Here is a 16,947-nt window from a genome sequence, read left to right on the forward strand (position 1 = left end):
GAATCCTCCCTTATGTCAATAACACCAGTCTCACACCTAGAGGAATCCCGGCACTCAATCCTGTCCTTCACCTTCACAAAGGTTTCTGACTCTTCTGACCACATCTCAATGTCAGACATCTTTATCTCAATAAGACCTGGAGATATCACCAATGACCGCCACATTATCCTTTGATTCTAACTTGGATGTCTTCTTGTTCTTCTGATCCGCCTTCTTCTTTCTGCAATCCTTCACAAAATGCCTTGGCATATCATGGTAGAACTGCTGTCTTTTCTTCTTATTCTCACCATCTAAAGTGTCTCCATCATTCTCAATTTTCTTTCTTATACTTCTTTTCCCGATCCTCCTATTGCAGAAGCAATGGCAGTAGCTCCTCGAAAGTCACCGGTGCCCTTTTCCTTGCAATCATCGTAGTGACGAAGCTCTTACAGGTCCTGAGAAGCATGCCAAGCATAGCCTAGCCATCTTGGCAGAACTTGTAATTGTAGCTAGCTGATCCCACACCACCTTCATCTTGGTGATGTGCTCTTGTACTGAATCTCACTCATCCATGCTCATGTCGTAGAGCTCCATCTCGAGTTCGAGAATCCTCGCATTTTTGTTCACCTCGTACATGTCTCTCAGTGTGGTCCACATGGCAAACAAAGTGACCGCTGTCTGAATGTGAAGGAGTACCGCATCCCCCGTGGTGCTAATAATAATGACCAAGGCCTCCGCACCACTGATCAACCAATCTCTCACTAAAACACGATCTATAGGTACATTAATTACTGCCATAGTTGCAATGGTGGCTGGAGTCATATGGTGGGTTGAGGCATTAACTCCATTCCTGTCTCGCAATCTCCATGTCAACCTCAACCCAAGCGGTTCTAGACTTTCATCTTCCACAATTGGTAATTTGTCCCATCCAACTTGCCTGTCTCCCCAAATTTAGGAATAGGATATCTCACGGCCATAACAATGGACTGAGAGAGATAGAAATGTGGTATGCCTTGACATGACCCCAACACTCTGAAACCTCTGATCTGCAAGCAAACACAAGAACACACCAAACATGAGGAATCTAAGGAGGCTGCTCACCACCCAACCATGACATTTACGGGATGCGATCCCGAATCAGGAGATGTCCCCTCTAAGCCACGAGCTGAGCTACTGGCAAGAACTCCCAACCAAATCCTAACCAGCCTGGTGTCCCATACCACCAAGTGGCGCCAGAGGCCTAGGATCTGATGTTGGGCCTTGGGCTACGCTAAGATGCAGGCGCGCGTCCGCGACTCAATCCAAGATTAGACCTAGCACCTGGGAATGAGACTTGCTTCCATCGGCTCTGAGAATTGAACCTCTGGGCCCCTTTTATAGACTCGGGCCCAATGCGCCAAAAATAGCGAAGACCTTTAACCGGTTCGTACCCTTGCCACTCAACCCAAGAATCAAGCCTGCCCAACCCTAAGCCTCCTCAAGCTACCTAAGCTAGTCTTGTGTACCCAGTACACGTCAGATACCAATCCGTGCACTTGACATATTTCCCCTCCTCTAAGAACTCGCTCTTGAGGTCGCTAAAAAACCCGGGAATGTCCTTTGGAGGTTCTGTAATGTCTCCCATGTTGCATCCTCCTCAACATGATTCTTCCAGTTGATCTTGTATTCCGTGATAGTTCTATCACGAATCTGTCTTTCACGAAATTCAAGAATACTCTCAGGTTCATGTGGAATAAAAGTCAAATCTGTAACTTATATTATTTCTTGAGGAGAAACAAGTTGATCATTCGCACCCAGTAACTCTTTCAGTCTACTGACATGAAACACTGGATGTAATTTAACAACAGGAGGCAATTCGAGTTTATATGCAACGGGTCCAATTCTTTTAACAACCTTGAATGGACCACAGTATCTGGGGGATAATTTTGGAACCAACCAGTACTTAGGCTCTTGAATTCCTTGGGAATATGCAAATATACCATTGTTCCTTCAGAGAACTCTCTGGGTGAACGATGTCTATTAGCATAAAATCTGTCCCGATCTTGGGCACTTCTAATAGACTCCTTGGCAAATTGTAACATTTCTTGCATGTCTTGCAAGAATGTCTTTGCAGCATCATTTTGAATTCCCTTAAACCCAACCATAACTGGTGACTTAGGTTGAAACTCGTACATAAGCATAAAAGGACTGTAACCAGTACTAGAATGCTTTGCACTGTTATAAGCAAATTCTATCATGGGGAGATAATCTTCCCATGAAGACTGTCTCTTAGAAACATATGCCCAAAGCATATCTTCAACCAATTGGTTGACCTTCTCTGTACTGCCATCAGATTGTGCATGATCTGAGGAACTCATACTTAGAGTAGTTTCTAACTTCTCAAAAACAAGTGTCCAAAAGTTACTTGTAAACTTCGAGTCCCTGTTGCTGACTATGTCAGAAGGCAAACCATACAGCTCAAACAAGTGGTCCACAAACTCGTGAGCCAACTGAACAGCTGAGATGGTTGTTCTAGTAGGTAAAAATCTAGCCATCTTTGTTAGACGGTCCACTATGACCCAAATGGAGTCATGACCCTTGCGCGTTCGAGGCAAACTGGTAATAAAATCCATGGAAATACTTTCCCATTTATTACCTGGGATTTGTAGTGGTTGTAATAAACCCGTGCTTCTAAGGCATTCTGCCTTAGTAACCTGACAAACCCGGCAACCTACCACATAGTTTTCAATAAATGCACGCATCTTAGGCTAATAAAAGGTATGTTTCACAAGAGACAGAGTCCGATGTATACCTGGATGTCCAGCACTAGGAGCATCATGACACTCCCAGAGAATCTTGGATCGAAGATCCGAAGTTCTTTTTCTAGTGTGGGCCAACGATATTGGGTGTCGTCTAGCTTTTTACTCTCAAAAGCTTTAGGTCTGCCCTCTTGGAATAAAGCTGCACCAATCACAAAATCACTTGCATCGGCCTCTAAAACATAAGGCCGCGTAGGCGGGTACTGCAAGAATAGGTGCTTCCTTCTGAGTTTGCAGACGACACACCCCTTGTTCTGGAGGACACATGGTAGAGAGCATAGAGGGAGTCTAGGGTGTCCTAGAGGTGCACTGCCAGGCATCTAGGACCAAGATGAATCGGCCCAATCATTCGATTTTCTTACGGAAAGAAGAGGGTCAGGAGATGGTGGACTAGGGGCCGCTCTTGGCATCTCTTGGATCCCACGAGGCCAGGCAGCGAGACACCTAGGTTGACAAGTGGACATTGACATTTCAACGTATTAGCAAATTGCCCCCATGCTAGAGAGTGTGCGGCGTAGGCTTTTGTATCAAAGATCGGCCAAACTCTCATGTCGGATGGATCCTCATGTCCAACCAGGTTCTCTTGGCCACGGCTTGTTATACTAGCCTCTTTCTTGTGTTTTCACATGGGTAAGATAGCTCAAATGCTTGGTGCACAACAACTTGTGGCAGGGTCGAATGGCACAAGGAACACCAAAGCTAGCATCGCTTGGCAGATAGTAATCTTGCCCTTTTGGGCAAGCTAATAGCGTTTGGAATCACTAAGCTCAGAGCCCTTAATGCTCTTACTTTAGCGAGAGCTTCTCACCCCTTGCATAGGTGGCCAATGGGGGAGCAATCTCATCCGTGTATCTTCTAAGAGGTCCCTCTTACATTTACAAAGGGTGTGGCACTAGCTGTTAGGAGGAATCATCCGGGTCAACCCCCAGTGCCAAGGAGGAGTTTGAGCACCATCCCCTTTTTTGGACCAACAGATTCGGGATCAAGACGGCCTCATGCTAGGGTATGGGACACATATCGTATGGGAGCAGTGGGATAGTGGCATGGCTGTTTCTTTTGGGACATGGAGTTGTCTTCCCATTGCGGTAGAGACACGGGTGAGAGCCCTCTCCCACTTGAGGGGAGTAAGCACATCGATGCTAGAGATAGACTCTGGCATCCTACATCTTGGAGGGACAGAGCACACAGTCCCTCATCCCCCCGCTTTGGTATGGACAGTTATACAGGATAGGGGTGGCCTTGAGGATCCCAATCTTGCATTGAGCCCTTGGATCCTTCTGCTCCAGATATTATGGAGTGAATCCCAAGGGCGGCAAGGGGGGAGGGGCTTCTTCAACGAGTGAGAGCCTAGACCAGAACTGAGTGAGCACCTCATGTACTGTAGCCGATGCCGCTCCATGAGGCAGCTTTCGAGGGGAGGGGGTTAACTACAGACATCTGCCAATGCAGGTGGTATGACCAGTACACCCACACGGTCCTTGTGGACCACAACTGACGATGACGTGGCATTTGAAGCCACCATGTGTGTATATGGAGCATAGGCTCAAAGTAGGAGTGGGCACTAATGGGAATTTCGCCATGATTAAGTTAATACCAATATCTGTAAAACCCAACAGTAATCTAAAAACATCATAATATGGTTAATGTTATTTCAAGTGGACTTGGAAGCTCACTGGCTGACTAAGAGTCTTTAGAACAAACAAAACGTAGAGCCCTTATTTCAAGTGGAGTTGGAAGTTCACTAGTTAACTAAGAGTCTGCAGAACAAACAAAATGTAAGTCAAATATGAGGCACCTTTGGGTTGTGAGGCCCTAGGTGCGTACTCAGCATTCCACACAATGCAAGTAGCCGGCTGAGAATATACGGGCACCTTAGAAGACCTTGACTCTCTGTTATAGCTCAAAAGCTCTTGTTGCAAGATTTTGTAGGGTATTTGAGAGGTTCCTCCAGATATCACATGCAAGTGTGTAAAGTAGGAAAGAAATGAATGTTCTCAGAAATTTCCTGGGATGCCAATTTTGCTATCCCTACTTCATGCCTTTGGCTAAACAACCATTGGCGGATTCCTTGATCCATGAGAACATGAAGTATGCTTTGCAGGTGAAGCCTTGCAGAAACACTCATCTTGCTCGGTGGTCTTCCTAGAACACTCTATACCCCTATTGAGCCTAAGGTTGGCTTTAAAAATGTTGATGTGGCATTGGATGCCATGTTGCAGGACCATGTGTATATGGAGCATAGGCTCAAAGTAGAGGTGTTTAATGGGAATTTGACCACATTAATTTAACACCAATATTTAGAAAAACCAAAAAACATCATTATAACGTTAACAGTATTTCATTTTGTGACGTGTTTGTTGAGGAACTGCAAGGTTCTTTAAAATACTGTCACTGGTACAAGTTTCAAATTGTGGACCTGTACGGGTTTTTTTCCTTCTTTAAATCACAGAATGTAGTGCATAAATGAGAGCTTGCTCCTTTTATTGGCAGATTCCCCATTCTCTATAATGTTCGAAGGAAACTCAATATGCTTGTTAATGACTGCCTTTTTTGTAAACAATCAGGAATTTTCCATGACGAAGATTGCACTGAGTTTTTAAACGCATCTGTTTGCATTTCAGGTTGTTAGGGAAGGAGATCCTGTACAACAAATGCTCTTTGTTGTTCGAGGGCACCTCCGCAGCAGTCATGAACTGAGCAATGGGCAGCGGAGCATATGCTATCTAGGGCCTGGCAATTTTTGTGGAGATGAACTGCTGTCTTGGTGTCTTCGAAGGCCATTTGTTGAGCGGCTTCCTCCCTCATTTGCCACACTGACCTCTGTTGATTCTACTGAAGCCTTTGGACTTGAGGCTCAAGATTTGAAGTTTGTAACAGAACACTTTAGATTTAAGTTTGTCAATGAAAAGTTGAAGAGGACAGCACGATACTACTCTTCTGGATGGAGAACATGGGCTGTTGTCACCATCCAGCTTGCATGGAGGCGTTTCAAGGCTAGAAAATCCAAGGCCTTATTGGGCCAGCCTGCAGAAATCCAGACAATCAGTGACATTGGACCAAGAATCTCACCATTGGCTCGTTCTCAGTCAGAGCGTGACCGCCTTAAATTTTATGCGGCCATATTTACTTCACCCAAACCTCAGGACCACTTGGAATAGGATCCCATTTCTAGATTCGAAGGAGCTAGTTTATTTGTTTGTAGGGGTTGTGCTTGTTTATCTCATTATTGAAGCTACAATGTTCTCTTCTTCACCGTTTTATTCCTCTGTTCATGGTGCAATGATTGCAATTCTGATTCTGGTGCATCCACATGGTGTACATTTTTGTTTCCAAGCCTAAGGCTTGCGGCTTCCTAGAAGCCTTGTTAATACATGTTGGGGTGTAAAGCTTACAACTCCTAATCTAACAGGCATTTTGGGCTTTCCTTTTATGGAGCAGCTATCCTACGTTTTTACTAGAGTTACTGTTCCAATTGGAATCAAAGCCACAAAAATAATGGGGAAATGTGGGAAATCTTGTTAATTTAAACTCAGAGCACTGGATTTTGAGCCTGTAATCTATCTCTGTACAAAAACTCATTGCTAGAAGTGGTCCCAATCAACAGCTGTCACATGTCAGTCAGTTGGCAGGTTGAAATTTCAAAAAATCTGGATTTTTATGCATCATTGGGATTGTGTGGTCCACCTGATTTTAGAGCTGTGCTCATCGCTGCAAATCTGGAGTATATGGTGACATTTACCACATTAGCATGGATGCTAGCTTTTAAGCGTACATGCCAGAATTAGCAAAATTCTGCATCAAGTTGCAGCAAGGCCTCTATGGTATTGTCACTCAGGTATAGTAATTTAACTGAAGTGGGTGCAAGTCACATGTAGCAAATTGGACATAATTTTTGTAGGAATTTCTCCATCAATTGGTGCAAGTGTCACATGTGAATAATGCCATATCAAACTGATGGGAATCTTGAAATTATTGCATCATTGGAATCCCAAATTAGCTGCCATTATTCTGTGGCTACGTGTAGCTAAGATTTGCTATGATGTGGAGAAATAAGCAGCATTTAAGGTCAGTTTTTTGCAAACAATATTGATTAGTGATTCTCACCAAGTTTGGGAATAATTAGAGCAGGTATAATGGAAATTCTTTATGAAAAAAAGATTTTGGGAGCTTAGGCGAAAGAGCAATTTAAGCTATGATATTCATAAGTATACAACACACTAGTACCAAACTTCAAAGGCAGGATCGCTTAGGTATATAGATGCTACTTTTCAAGGGTCATGTGATTTGGATTATGTTTAACTTTTTTGACACGTGTTGATGCACACTCAGCTATGGACAGTCCATAAAACTTCCTATGATCGTCTCTTCAAAGACCCTATGAAACCTATTTTTGTTATAAAAAATGGAATTGAATGAATTTTGGAGTCGGAATGAGTGAAATGTAAAAACAATTTTTTTGGTGAAAAACTTGTCATTCGATATCCAAACTCTTTAGGGGTCTTTATCAGTGTGATTGAAGCTTTAATATTGGTTCACAAAAAGTTACATAGTGATGTGTCTTCTATCTGTATAGCTTCTAGTAAATCGTTGAGATATAAAAGTTCCTAGCATGTGGAAATGTACAAAAGATTTGTTCATGAGTATAATAGAGACAACAGTGGTAATTTATCTTTTGAAGAGTAGTGGTTAGCCTACAATACTCAGCTGAGCTCTTTCATGATGCAGTCAATGGGTCCGCGGGTCCAAGTACTCTTTAGACTTCAAGGGAATTTAAATGGTAGACAGGTATTTGCTTTGGTGGATGATGGTTGTATTATCCAAAGAGCATGATGAATATGAGGGTGATACCTAAACATGCACATCATTACATGAGAATGGAGTAGATAATGGAGACTTTATTGCTGGCAGAATTGCTTGTCAACATATACACAATGAAGGATTTACTTACAGAGAGGAGTTTTTTGGCCTACCCTCTGGAAGGGGAGGTCTTAGTGTTGAAATCCGCCCAGCAGAAATGAATCCAGTTTTTAGTATTTGAAGAATGAGCGTGCTATTCTGGCTAGTTGTGGACACGTCTGGTTGTCTTCGAGTGGGTTGTGGACACTTGTTTGTTGGTCTGGTTCCCACAAGGCAAGAGAGCAGATTCGAATTCGGGAAATCCCAATGGGACAAATGGTTCCACTGTCCGTTCCCGTCCACCCTTCATTTGAATCTTGTATCTCTAGCAGTCCGTGCAGAGGCCAACCCTGAGCTACGATTGTGGAGGTTACATAACGGAAATGACCGATTGCGAGGCAGCTGCGGAGTTCATGGACACGGAGAGTAGAAACTTTCGTAAAGGTTCCATGGAGGGTGCTGTTATCTGTTTTATGGAATCGCGACTCATAATTTTACGACTTATTTTTCTTGGTTCTTTCCTTGTTTAGTCCTTGCAAGAGAACGTAGGGTGTATTGGTTGCCTGTAGAGTTGGATAAGATCGGGAAAAGTGGATGCGACCCTTGCCTGGATGATGCGAGTACTGATGACGCTCTGAAAGGAGGGATGGAAACAACATACATGAAAACAGGTGAGGTCGAGGTTGTGGTATCGGACACTCAACGACGCCCCAGATTGCTGCATCCGTCCGACTTCCAAGTTTGAGCTTGCAAACCTATGGCCTGCTTCCTGAATCAAAGCTTTGTCTTGTCACCATGTGAAGTCCAAAGTTTGCCACCTGCCTAAGCTCGAAATACCACGTTTGCAAGTTGCTTGCACCGTTCGAGTTGCCCTACAAACGTGATGATCATCTTCTGTGACATGGGGACGGTTTTGCAGTGACCAGCTAGAACCTCTCGCGCTCGATTCTCTCCTTCGCTTTCTTGTTGCAAGCTGTGAGGTCCTACTCTTGCAAACTTTTCCACTGTGATCCCTATGATGTTCGCCGCCTCCGCATTCCCAACTGTGGTCTATTGCGCTCTTCACCCGGAAGCAAATTGTGCATTCTCTGTTTGCAAACAACTGAAGTGTCTTGCACACGAGTCTGCAACTTCTTGCCAGAGGGCTCCCTCCATTGTCTGCGAATACATAAGGATTGCGGAACTTGTCCGAAGTAGAGTTGTGTTTGCTGTCCCTTCGCTTCGGTTTGTGGTGATTGCATTGTGTAACGAACGTCCACATTGTCACTCACGGGCATGATAACGTCATACCTTAATTTAAATGACACGCACGCTATGGTGAACAACGTAACATGCAGAACTGAAGGATCATATGTGTAGCCATTACAAATGAAATGAACTTTTCATTTTTCTTCATGCAGGTCTTGAAAAAGCATGTCCTCAGATTATGAATTCTCCTGTCACACCCGACGCTAGTAAAAGTTTGATGCAACAGACAGTAGGAAAATAAAGTGGAGCAAAGGACAAGGAGGAAGCAGGTTGATACGATTTTCTTCCGAGTTTGTGTTTGTTTGGAGACAGCATGTATTTGTTTGTTTAAAAACTACTACTAAAGCAATCGTTCGTTGCCATAGTCGTCGTCTACATGCAGCATACGCCATCGTAATTTCAGCGAACGTTCTCCTTATCGCACTATTTGACGTTCAATTGATTGTTTTGGCTGTTCGATTTACTTCTCGATCCTCAATTGTTCGTGTTGTGACCATAGCTAGCTCCAACTTCAGATTTCAAGCTCCAGCCAGAGCCCGAAGAGTGTGCTTTTCCCTGACTTCTATATCCTATCTACTTCTTGTAGGTTGAGCTTTCCCCTTCCGCCTTCACTTGACCCAATCAGTTCTCTTTGCCAGCAACCCAAGACCCTTAACTTTCATACGGCCATTCTATCGTAGCACCCAACGCCATGGCGTGGGCTCACTTCTCATTGACTGACTCGTGTCTTCTTCACCTACCCTGCCTTCAAAAAGACATGCATCTTAGATTGAAATTGCTTAATTCTTTTACCTGAAGCGTTACGATATTGGTCATTTCTTTGAGAGCTCTGGCCGTTTCAATTAATCGAACGTTGTGTATCCTTAACAGCCCATATCCTCAGTAGTAGTCAGTACGTGGCACCCTGTAAGAAGAGCCCGTAGCCTCAGTTCGAATTTCTCCACTGCTCTTCCCAAGGTACCAAATCACAGTGTACCAAATCACGCGGCATACCAAATCACGCGGCACTCCTTCCCCTCCCAGAACTTTGGATAAATCTACTGTCACAATTTGTGGCCTTCATTGTGCGTGCTTTCTAACGTTTCCCCCATGTTTTTTCTGCACTTTCTTCTACATTGGCACTTGTGTTCGCAGGTCTTGGAACAACCTTTGGCTTACTTTTCTATTACCACTAATAGTAGGACCCTTTTATATTATTTAGATGTTGCAGGTCCTCAAATTTTCTTGCGTATAGTTTCTGCTGTGATTTGGTACGCATCTTTTAAGTACTATTTGTTTTCATTTAAAATTAAACAACTTCTTTTGTAGCGGGAATAGCCATATCTGCATGCTTGTACTTGGAGAAAACATCATCCCCACCTTCTCCTAAAGCAAATGCATTTCTACTTGCATCCCCAAGTAGACCCCCTAAAGAAAATCTCTTGAAGGATTCCCCAATTAAGAAGACACCATGACGCTTTCTTAAGAATTCTTTCCAAGAGGTGGCACAAGAGGCGTACGCCCAAGGTAACAATCATTTTTTTTTCTTATATATATAAAAAAAGGACACCACGTAATTAGTTCTTTTGTTTTCTTGTATTCAGTGAAAAAGCTTATGCGAGACAAACCAGAGTATGTGAATTTTAAGTGTACTATCACCTCTTGTGTGCAACGTGCAACCAAGCATTTGCACATGAGCTGTTATGTTAAGAAGAATAACCCACCCAAGAAAGGACCATCTGAAGTGATCAACATTGATTCTGATTGAATAATCATTAGATATAAATTTGTGTTTATTATCTTTTGAAGGAACATATTATGTATTGTTGAGAAGACACTAGGTTTGAATTATTTCCAATTTAAATCATATTGACACTTCTATTTGTTTTGCAAGACATTTCATTATAATTGCTTACAATTGCTAGGTACACATGTTTACTCAATATAAGTAAATTGCAAATAGAAAATTGAATAATCCTCTTACAAAAGTTGAATTCTATTGACATTTGTATTTGTTTTGCAAAACAATTCATTATACATTGTGTGAATTGCTTACAATTGTTAGGTAGACATGTTTACTCAATAGAAGTAAATTGCAAACAGAAAATTGAATAATCCTCTTACAAAAGTTGAATTCTTTAAACTTACTTTTCCTTATTCTTGAATTTGCAGAGCAAGCAAGCAACTTGCATCCAAGGAAGAAAATGATGAAGTAAATTCACACAATGAATTACCACATAACTTCCCATATTCTGCAAAAGCCATTGTCCCTTCAAAAGAAAACTTCGTAGGAGATGGTAATACATTGGTCTCTCTAGGGATTACTCAACTATCTGATTGTGCCCCATATAGATTTGTATTTGAGGGAAAACTCCTTTGCAAATATGGTACTTATAAAGTCCTCAATCCTAAGTACCCAACCTTCTTGAAAGGAGACTTAACAGAAAAACTTTGTTCACATACAGTAACCTTGCTCATTCCATCTTACATATATTGACCAATTTGTAAACTTCTTACAAGTTAGTGAATTTTATAGAGTAGAACACTACAAGGCATAGGCCATTTTCCGACGAAAATACCGACGCTTTTTACATTAATTTTTTTTTTCACAGGCGCAAACACGCTATAAGTATCGCTAAAAGCGTCGAAAAAGGACCGTCGCTATAAAGCGTCGCTATATAGCGACACTGGCAAACGTCGCTATATAGTGACGATGCAAACGTCGCTATATAGCGACACTGTTAATCGTCGCTATATAGCGACACTGGTAAACGTCGCTATATAGCGACGATTAACAGAAGTAAAAAAAAAGGGTTAGTGGGACTAAATAGGGCTTTGGTCCTGTTTAGCCCCACTAATCCTTTTTTTTTTTGTAATTACAAAAGAAAGTTTTTTATAACAAAATTTCCCTTACCTGCAAGGTGATATAAAATTGTCCTTGTGAAATGATGAGTAACAAAAGCATATACATGTCGGACATATACAACAGTGTTTGTAACAAAATTACCATTTCGAAAGGGCGATACAAAATTGCTCAAACGAGCGGATATACAAAATGCTACTACCACTACTACTCATCCGAATCCGAATCATCCTCGTCTTGTTGGCCTGTTCCTTGGTCTTCGACACCTGCGTCTTCTCCCTCGTCCTCGCCACCTGCGTCTGATCCTTGGCTCTGTTGATCGCTCACCTCCGATGATGGGACGCTTGAGCTTTGATCCTAAGAGTGAACCATATAAATCGAAAATTAGATTGGAACTTAAATTAAAAAGTGAGATTATAAGTAGGAGTAAACTTATACCGTGCGAGCAGCCACCTCAGCCCAATCGACCGTCGCTCCCATTGCCTCTTGCTCAATGAACCACGGCTTTGTTCCTATCTGAAATGCGTGTCGCGTCTCTGCATCTATAGGAAGACGACCCATCGCAGCTTGCTGTGGATCTAATTTACGAGAGTTAGAGTTAGCTAAAGTGCATGTAATATGTAGTAAAACAAATAGAATAATACATTAAATGAGAAGAAGTAGACTTACCACGGTTGCCTTGAACGCATACCGTCCGCCTGCACTAAAGTGCGAAGTACCTACGACGTCCAGCCGTCTCTTCGCAGCCCTCCTCTGACCCTCGAACATTTCAGGATGGTCCCTATGTTGCTTCTTGAAGTACTTCCAATCAGCTTTGTCTGCCCAGCTGGGTTTAGCCAACCCCTTTCTGATGGAAGTACGCAAGGTTGATCTACGATGCTTCAGGACCAAACCCATGCGCTCTCGCATATAATCGTCATTAAACTCCACATTTGGCAGATTAGGGTATCTTTGTTTTAACTCATCGATTACCGCCTGCTTCTTTTGGGCATCTTGATATTGCCAATCGGTATTTATGCCGCTCTTGAAGTGATGACTCATCAACCTCCTCATGGCGGCCATCACTGCTTTGCCCTTTTTATCTTCTATTATCTCTCCGGCAGATGTGATTTGATAGGAGAGATCCCCTGATGAGTAAGGGGGACTGACGGTAGCAGAGTTTGAAGGAGTGGAAGTTGCGCGAGCGCTTCCGGAGCGAGGAGTAACAGTGGGAGTAGGAGAGGGAAAGGGACCTGACTGATACTGTGTCTCCGGACCAAGTGGAGACCTAAAGAAGCGTGAGTGTGCTGACTCGTCTACATCTCCCGAGTCAACACAACATGAGCCGCCCATCCTACTCTTCCTTTCCTTGCAAGAGGCATGCGCAGGTGATGATCCCGCGGTCGAAGAGGCGCGAGAGGATGGCTGGGCAGTACGTCCACCCGTCGGTGTAGGGGAAGGAATTGCTGAGGTCCTCTGAGAGAGCAGAGAGAAGAATCTCGCTGCCTCCTCATCGCTCATCTGCGCTACAAACTCGTCGGGACTCTCGACAAATCCATGCGCGGCTAGCAAAGGAGTTCCTCGAGGGGTAGTCGTAGTGCTACGTGGAAGAGGAGTCGGACCAGGGGTAGTCATAGTGCTAGGTCCGAGAGGAGTCGGACTAGGGGTAGTCCTCGGGGTAGTCGCCTGAGAGGAATCAAAGTTCTCTGGAGCATATAGATCGTGAGCTCTCCTCCTGCGAGGCTGTCCGTACTCGTCAGATGAGCGACGTGATCCCATGTCTAACATAGACACAAACACGAAAATAAAAAACAAAAAAACAAACATAAGCATAGGCATAGGCAAGAAGAAAGAAGAGGAAAAGAAAAGAAGAGGGAAAGGAAAGAGGGAAAGAAGAGGGAAAGGAAAGAAGAGGGAAAGGAAAGAGAAGAGGAAGAAAAGGGAAATAGAGAATAAGAGTTAGAGAGAATAAGCTCATGCTTATGCTTATGCGGAAATAGAGAATGAGAGAAGGGGGAAATAGAGAAGGGGAAAGAGATGAGGGGGAATGAGAGAAGCATAAGCATAAGCTTATGCGGAAATAAGCATTCTCATGCTTATGCTCATGCATGAGCATGAGCTTATGCTTAAGTTTCCCCCTTCTTTATTTCTCTATTTCCGCATAAGCATGCTTATGCTTCTCTCATTCTCTATTTCCGCATAAGCATGTTTATGCTTCTCTCATTCTCTATTTTCGCATAAGCTCATGCATAAGCATAAGCTTATGCGAAAATAGAGAAATAAAGAAAGGGGAAACTTAAGCATAAGCATGAGAATGCGCTTATGTGAATGAGAGAAGGGGGAAAGAGATGAGGGGGAATGAGAGAAGCATAAGCATAAGCATAAGCTTATGCGGAAATAGAGAATGAGCTTATGCGGAAATAGAGAAGGAGAGAAGCATAAGCTCATGCTTATCCTTCTCTCATTCTCTATTTCTGCATAAGCATAAGCATGAGCTTATGCGGAAATAGAGAAGGAGAGAAGGGGGAAATGAGAGAAGGGGAAAATAGAGAAGGGGGAAAGAGATGAGGGGGAATGAGAGAAGCATAAGCATAAGCTTATGCAGAAATAGAGAATGAGCTTATGCGGAAATTCTCTATTTCCGCATAAGCTCATGCATAAGCATAAGCTTATGCGAAATAGAGAAGGGGGAAATAGAGAAGGGGGAAAGAGATGAGGGGGAATGAGAGGAGCATAAGCATAAGCTTATGCGGAAATAGAGAATGAGCTTATGCGGAAATAGAGAATGAGAGAAGCATAAGCTTCTCTCATTCTCTATTTCCACATAAGGTCATGCATAAGCATAAGCTTATGCGGAAATAGAGAAATAAAGAAGGGGGAAACTTAAGCATAAGCTCAAGCTCATGCATGAGCTTATGCTTATGCTTAAGCATAAGCATAAGCATAAGCTCATGCTTATGCTCATGCATGAGCATGAGCTTATGCGAATGAGAGAAGCATAAGCATAAGCTCATGCTTATGCTCATGCATGAGCATGAGCTTATGCGAATAAGAGAAGGGGGAAATAGAGAAGGGGGAAAGAGCATGAGCTTATGCTTCTCTCCTTCTCTATTTCCGCATAAGCTCATGCATAAGCATGAGCTTATGCGGAAATAGAGAAGGAGAGAAGCATAAGAATGAGCTTATGCTTCTCTCATTCTCTATTTCCGCATAAGCTCATGCATAAGGAAACTATGGTGCTAGCACATAAGATTGCTCAAAAGTTTGATAAAGTTTAGTCTGACCCCGCTTCAAAGAAGACGATTGTCCATCCGCAACCCCCTCAATTCTTGCAACAACCTGGGGGGTCTGACTTAGGGGCATACCCCTCATCAGGGATGTACCCACCACCTCCACCTCAAATGTATGGCCCTCCCTTAGATGCTTACCATGCTTCTCTCATTCTCTATTTCCGCATAAGCTCATTCTCAGCATTTGAGGCCCTCCCTTAGATGCTTACCATGCTTCTCTCATTCTCTATTTCCGCATAAGCTCATTCTCAGCAGAGAATGAGCTTATGCGGAAATAGAGAATGAGAGAAGCATGGTAAGCATCTAAGGGAGGGCCATACATTTGAGGTGGAGGTGGTGGGTACATCCCTGATGAGGGGTAATGAGCTTATGCGGAAATAGAGCATGAGAGAAGCATGGTAAGCATCTAAGGGAGGGCCATACATTTGAGGTGGAGGTGGTGGGTACATCCCTGATGAGGGGTATGCCCCTAAGTCAGACCCCGCAGGTTGTTGCAAGAATTGAGGGGGTTGCGGATGGACAATCGTCTTCTTTGAAGCGGGGTCAGACTAAACTTTATCAAACTTTTGAGCAATCTTATGTGCTAGCACCATAGTTTCTCGATTCTCCCATTTAAGCTTGAGGCGGAATTCGTCACTTGCTTCTGCTACAAGGTAGCCCAGCATATGCTGAGTCATTCCAGCTCGAAATCCGGCATGAGCTTATGCTTCTCTCATTCTCTATTTCCGCATAAGCTCATGCATAAGCATAAGCTTATGCGGAAATAGAGAAATAAAGAAGGGGGAAACTTAAGTATAAGCTCATGCTCATGCATGAGCATAAGCATGAGCTTATGCTTATGCTTATGCTTAAGCATTATCATAAGCATAAGCTCATGCTTATGCTCATGCATGAGCATGAGCTTATGCGAAATAGAGAAGGGGGAAAGAGAATGAGCTTATGCTTCTCTCCTTCTCTATTTCCGCATAAGCTCATGCTTATGCATGAGCTTATGCGAAAATAGAGAAGGAGAGAAGCATAAGCATGCTTCTCTCATTCTCTATTTCCGCATAAGCTCATGCACCGCATAAGCTTATGCGGTGCATGAGCTTATGCGGAAATAGAGAATGAGAGAAGCATGCTTATGCTTATGCATGAGCTTATGCGGAAATAGAGAATGAGAGAAGCATAAGCTCATGCTTATGCTTCTCTCATTCTCTATTTCCGCATAAGCTCATGCATAAGCATGAGCTTATGCGGAAATAGAGAAATAAAGAAGGGGGAAACTTAAGCATAAGCTCATGCTCATGCATGAGCATAAGCATGAGCATAAGCATAAGCATAAGCATAAGCTCATGCTTATGCTCATGCATGAGCATGAGCTTATGTGAATGAGAGAAGGGGGAAATAGAGAAGGGGGAAAGAGAGAAGGGGGAATGAGAGAAGCATAAGCATAAGAGAATAAGAGGGAAAGGAAATACAGAATAAGAGGGAAAGGAAAGAGAGAAGGGAAAAGAGATGAGGGGGAAATAGAGAAGGGGGAAAGAGAGAATAAGAGAAGAGGGAAAAAAGAGAAGGGGGAAAAAAGAGAATAAGAGAAGGGGGAAGAAGGAAAGAGTTTGAGTAGACGAGAGGGTTCCTACGCCCATCACTGCAGTTAAGGCGCTAGCTGCAAGCCAATGCAAATAACAAAAATAATAAATGGAAAAAAGAGAAAGCACTTACCCGAAATAGTATGTCCCGCTCGGTGTAGTGGACTGGCCCTACAAAAGAGAGAAAACCACCCATTTTTTCAAATAAGATGTTAGTGGAAGGAGGAGATTACAAAAGTAACTTCTTGAAGGGAGGAGATTGAGGAGACAAGGAAAGGAGGAGATTGAGAGACAAGGAGAAAGAGAAGGAAGAGAAATACAGAAAAAAGAGGTGAGTTTTCTTT

At 43.1% G+C, this 16,947-nt stretch overlaps 1 protein-coding gene across 1 annotated transcript in view; it reads left to right on the plus strand.

The window, feature by feature from the left end:
- The window catches only part of LOC147895394 (cyclic nucleotide-gated ion channel 2-like), a 72,198-nt gene extending 65,929 nt beyond the window's left edge, over positions 1-6,269 (plus strand). The window contains exon 9 of the mRNA XM_087383574.1: positions 5,399-6,269. Coding sequence (XP_087239700.1) covers positions 5,399-5,935 — 537 coding nt within the window. The 3' untranslated portion in view covers positions 5,936-6,269. The remainder of the gene's footprint in view (positions 1-5,398) is intronic.
- Positions 6,270-16,947: the final 10,678 nt, after the last annotated feature.

This window comes from Dipteris shenzhenensis, chromosome 13, assembly GCF_047967505.1.
Source record: "Dipteris shenzhenensis isolate YYH24624 ecotype China chromosome 13, Dip_SZ_1.0, whole genome shotgun sequence".
NCBI lineage: Eukaryota > Viridiplantae > Streptophyta > Polypodiopsida > Gleicheniales > Dipteridaceae > Dipteris > Dipteris shenzhenensis.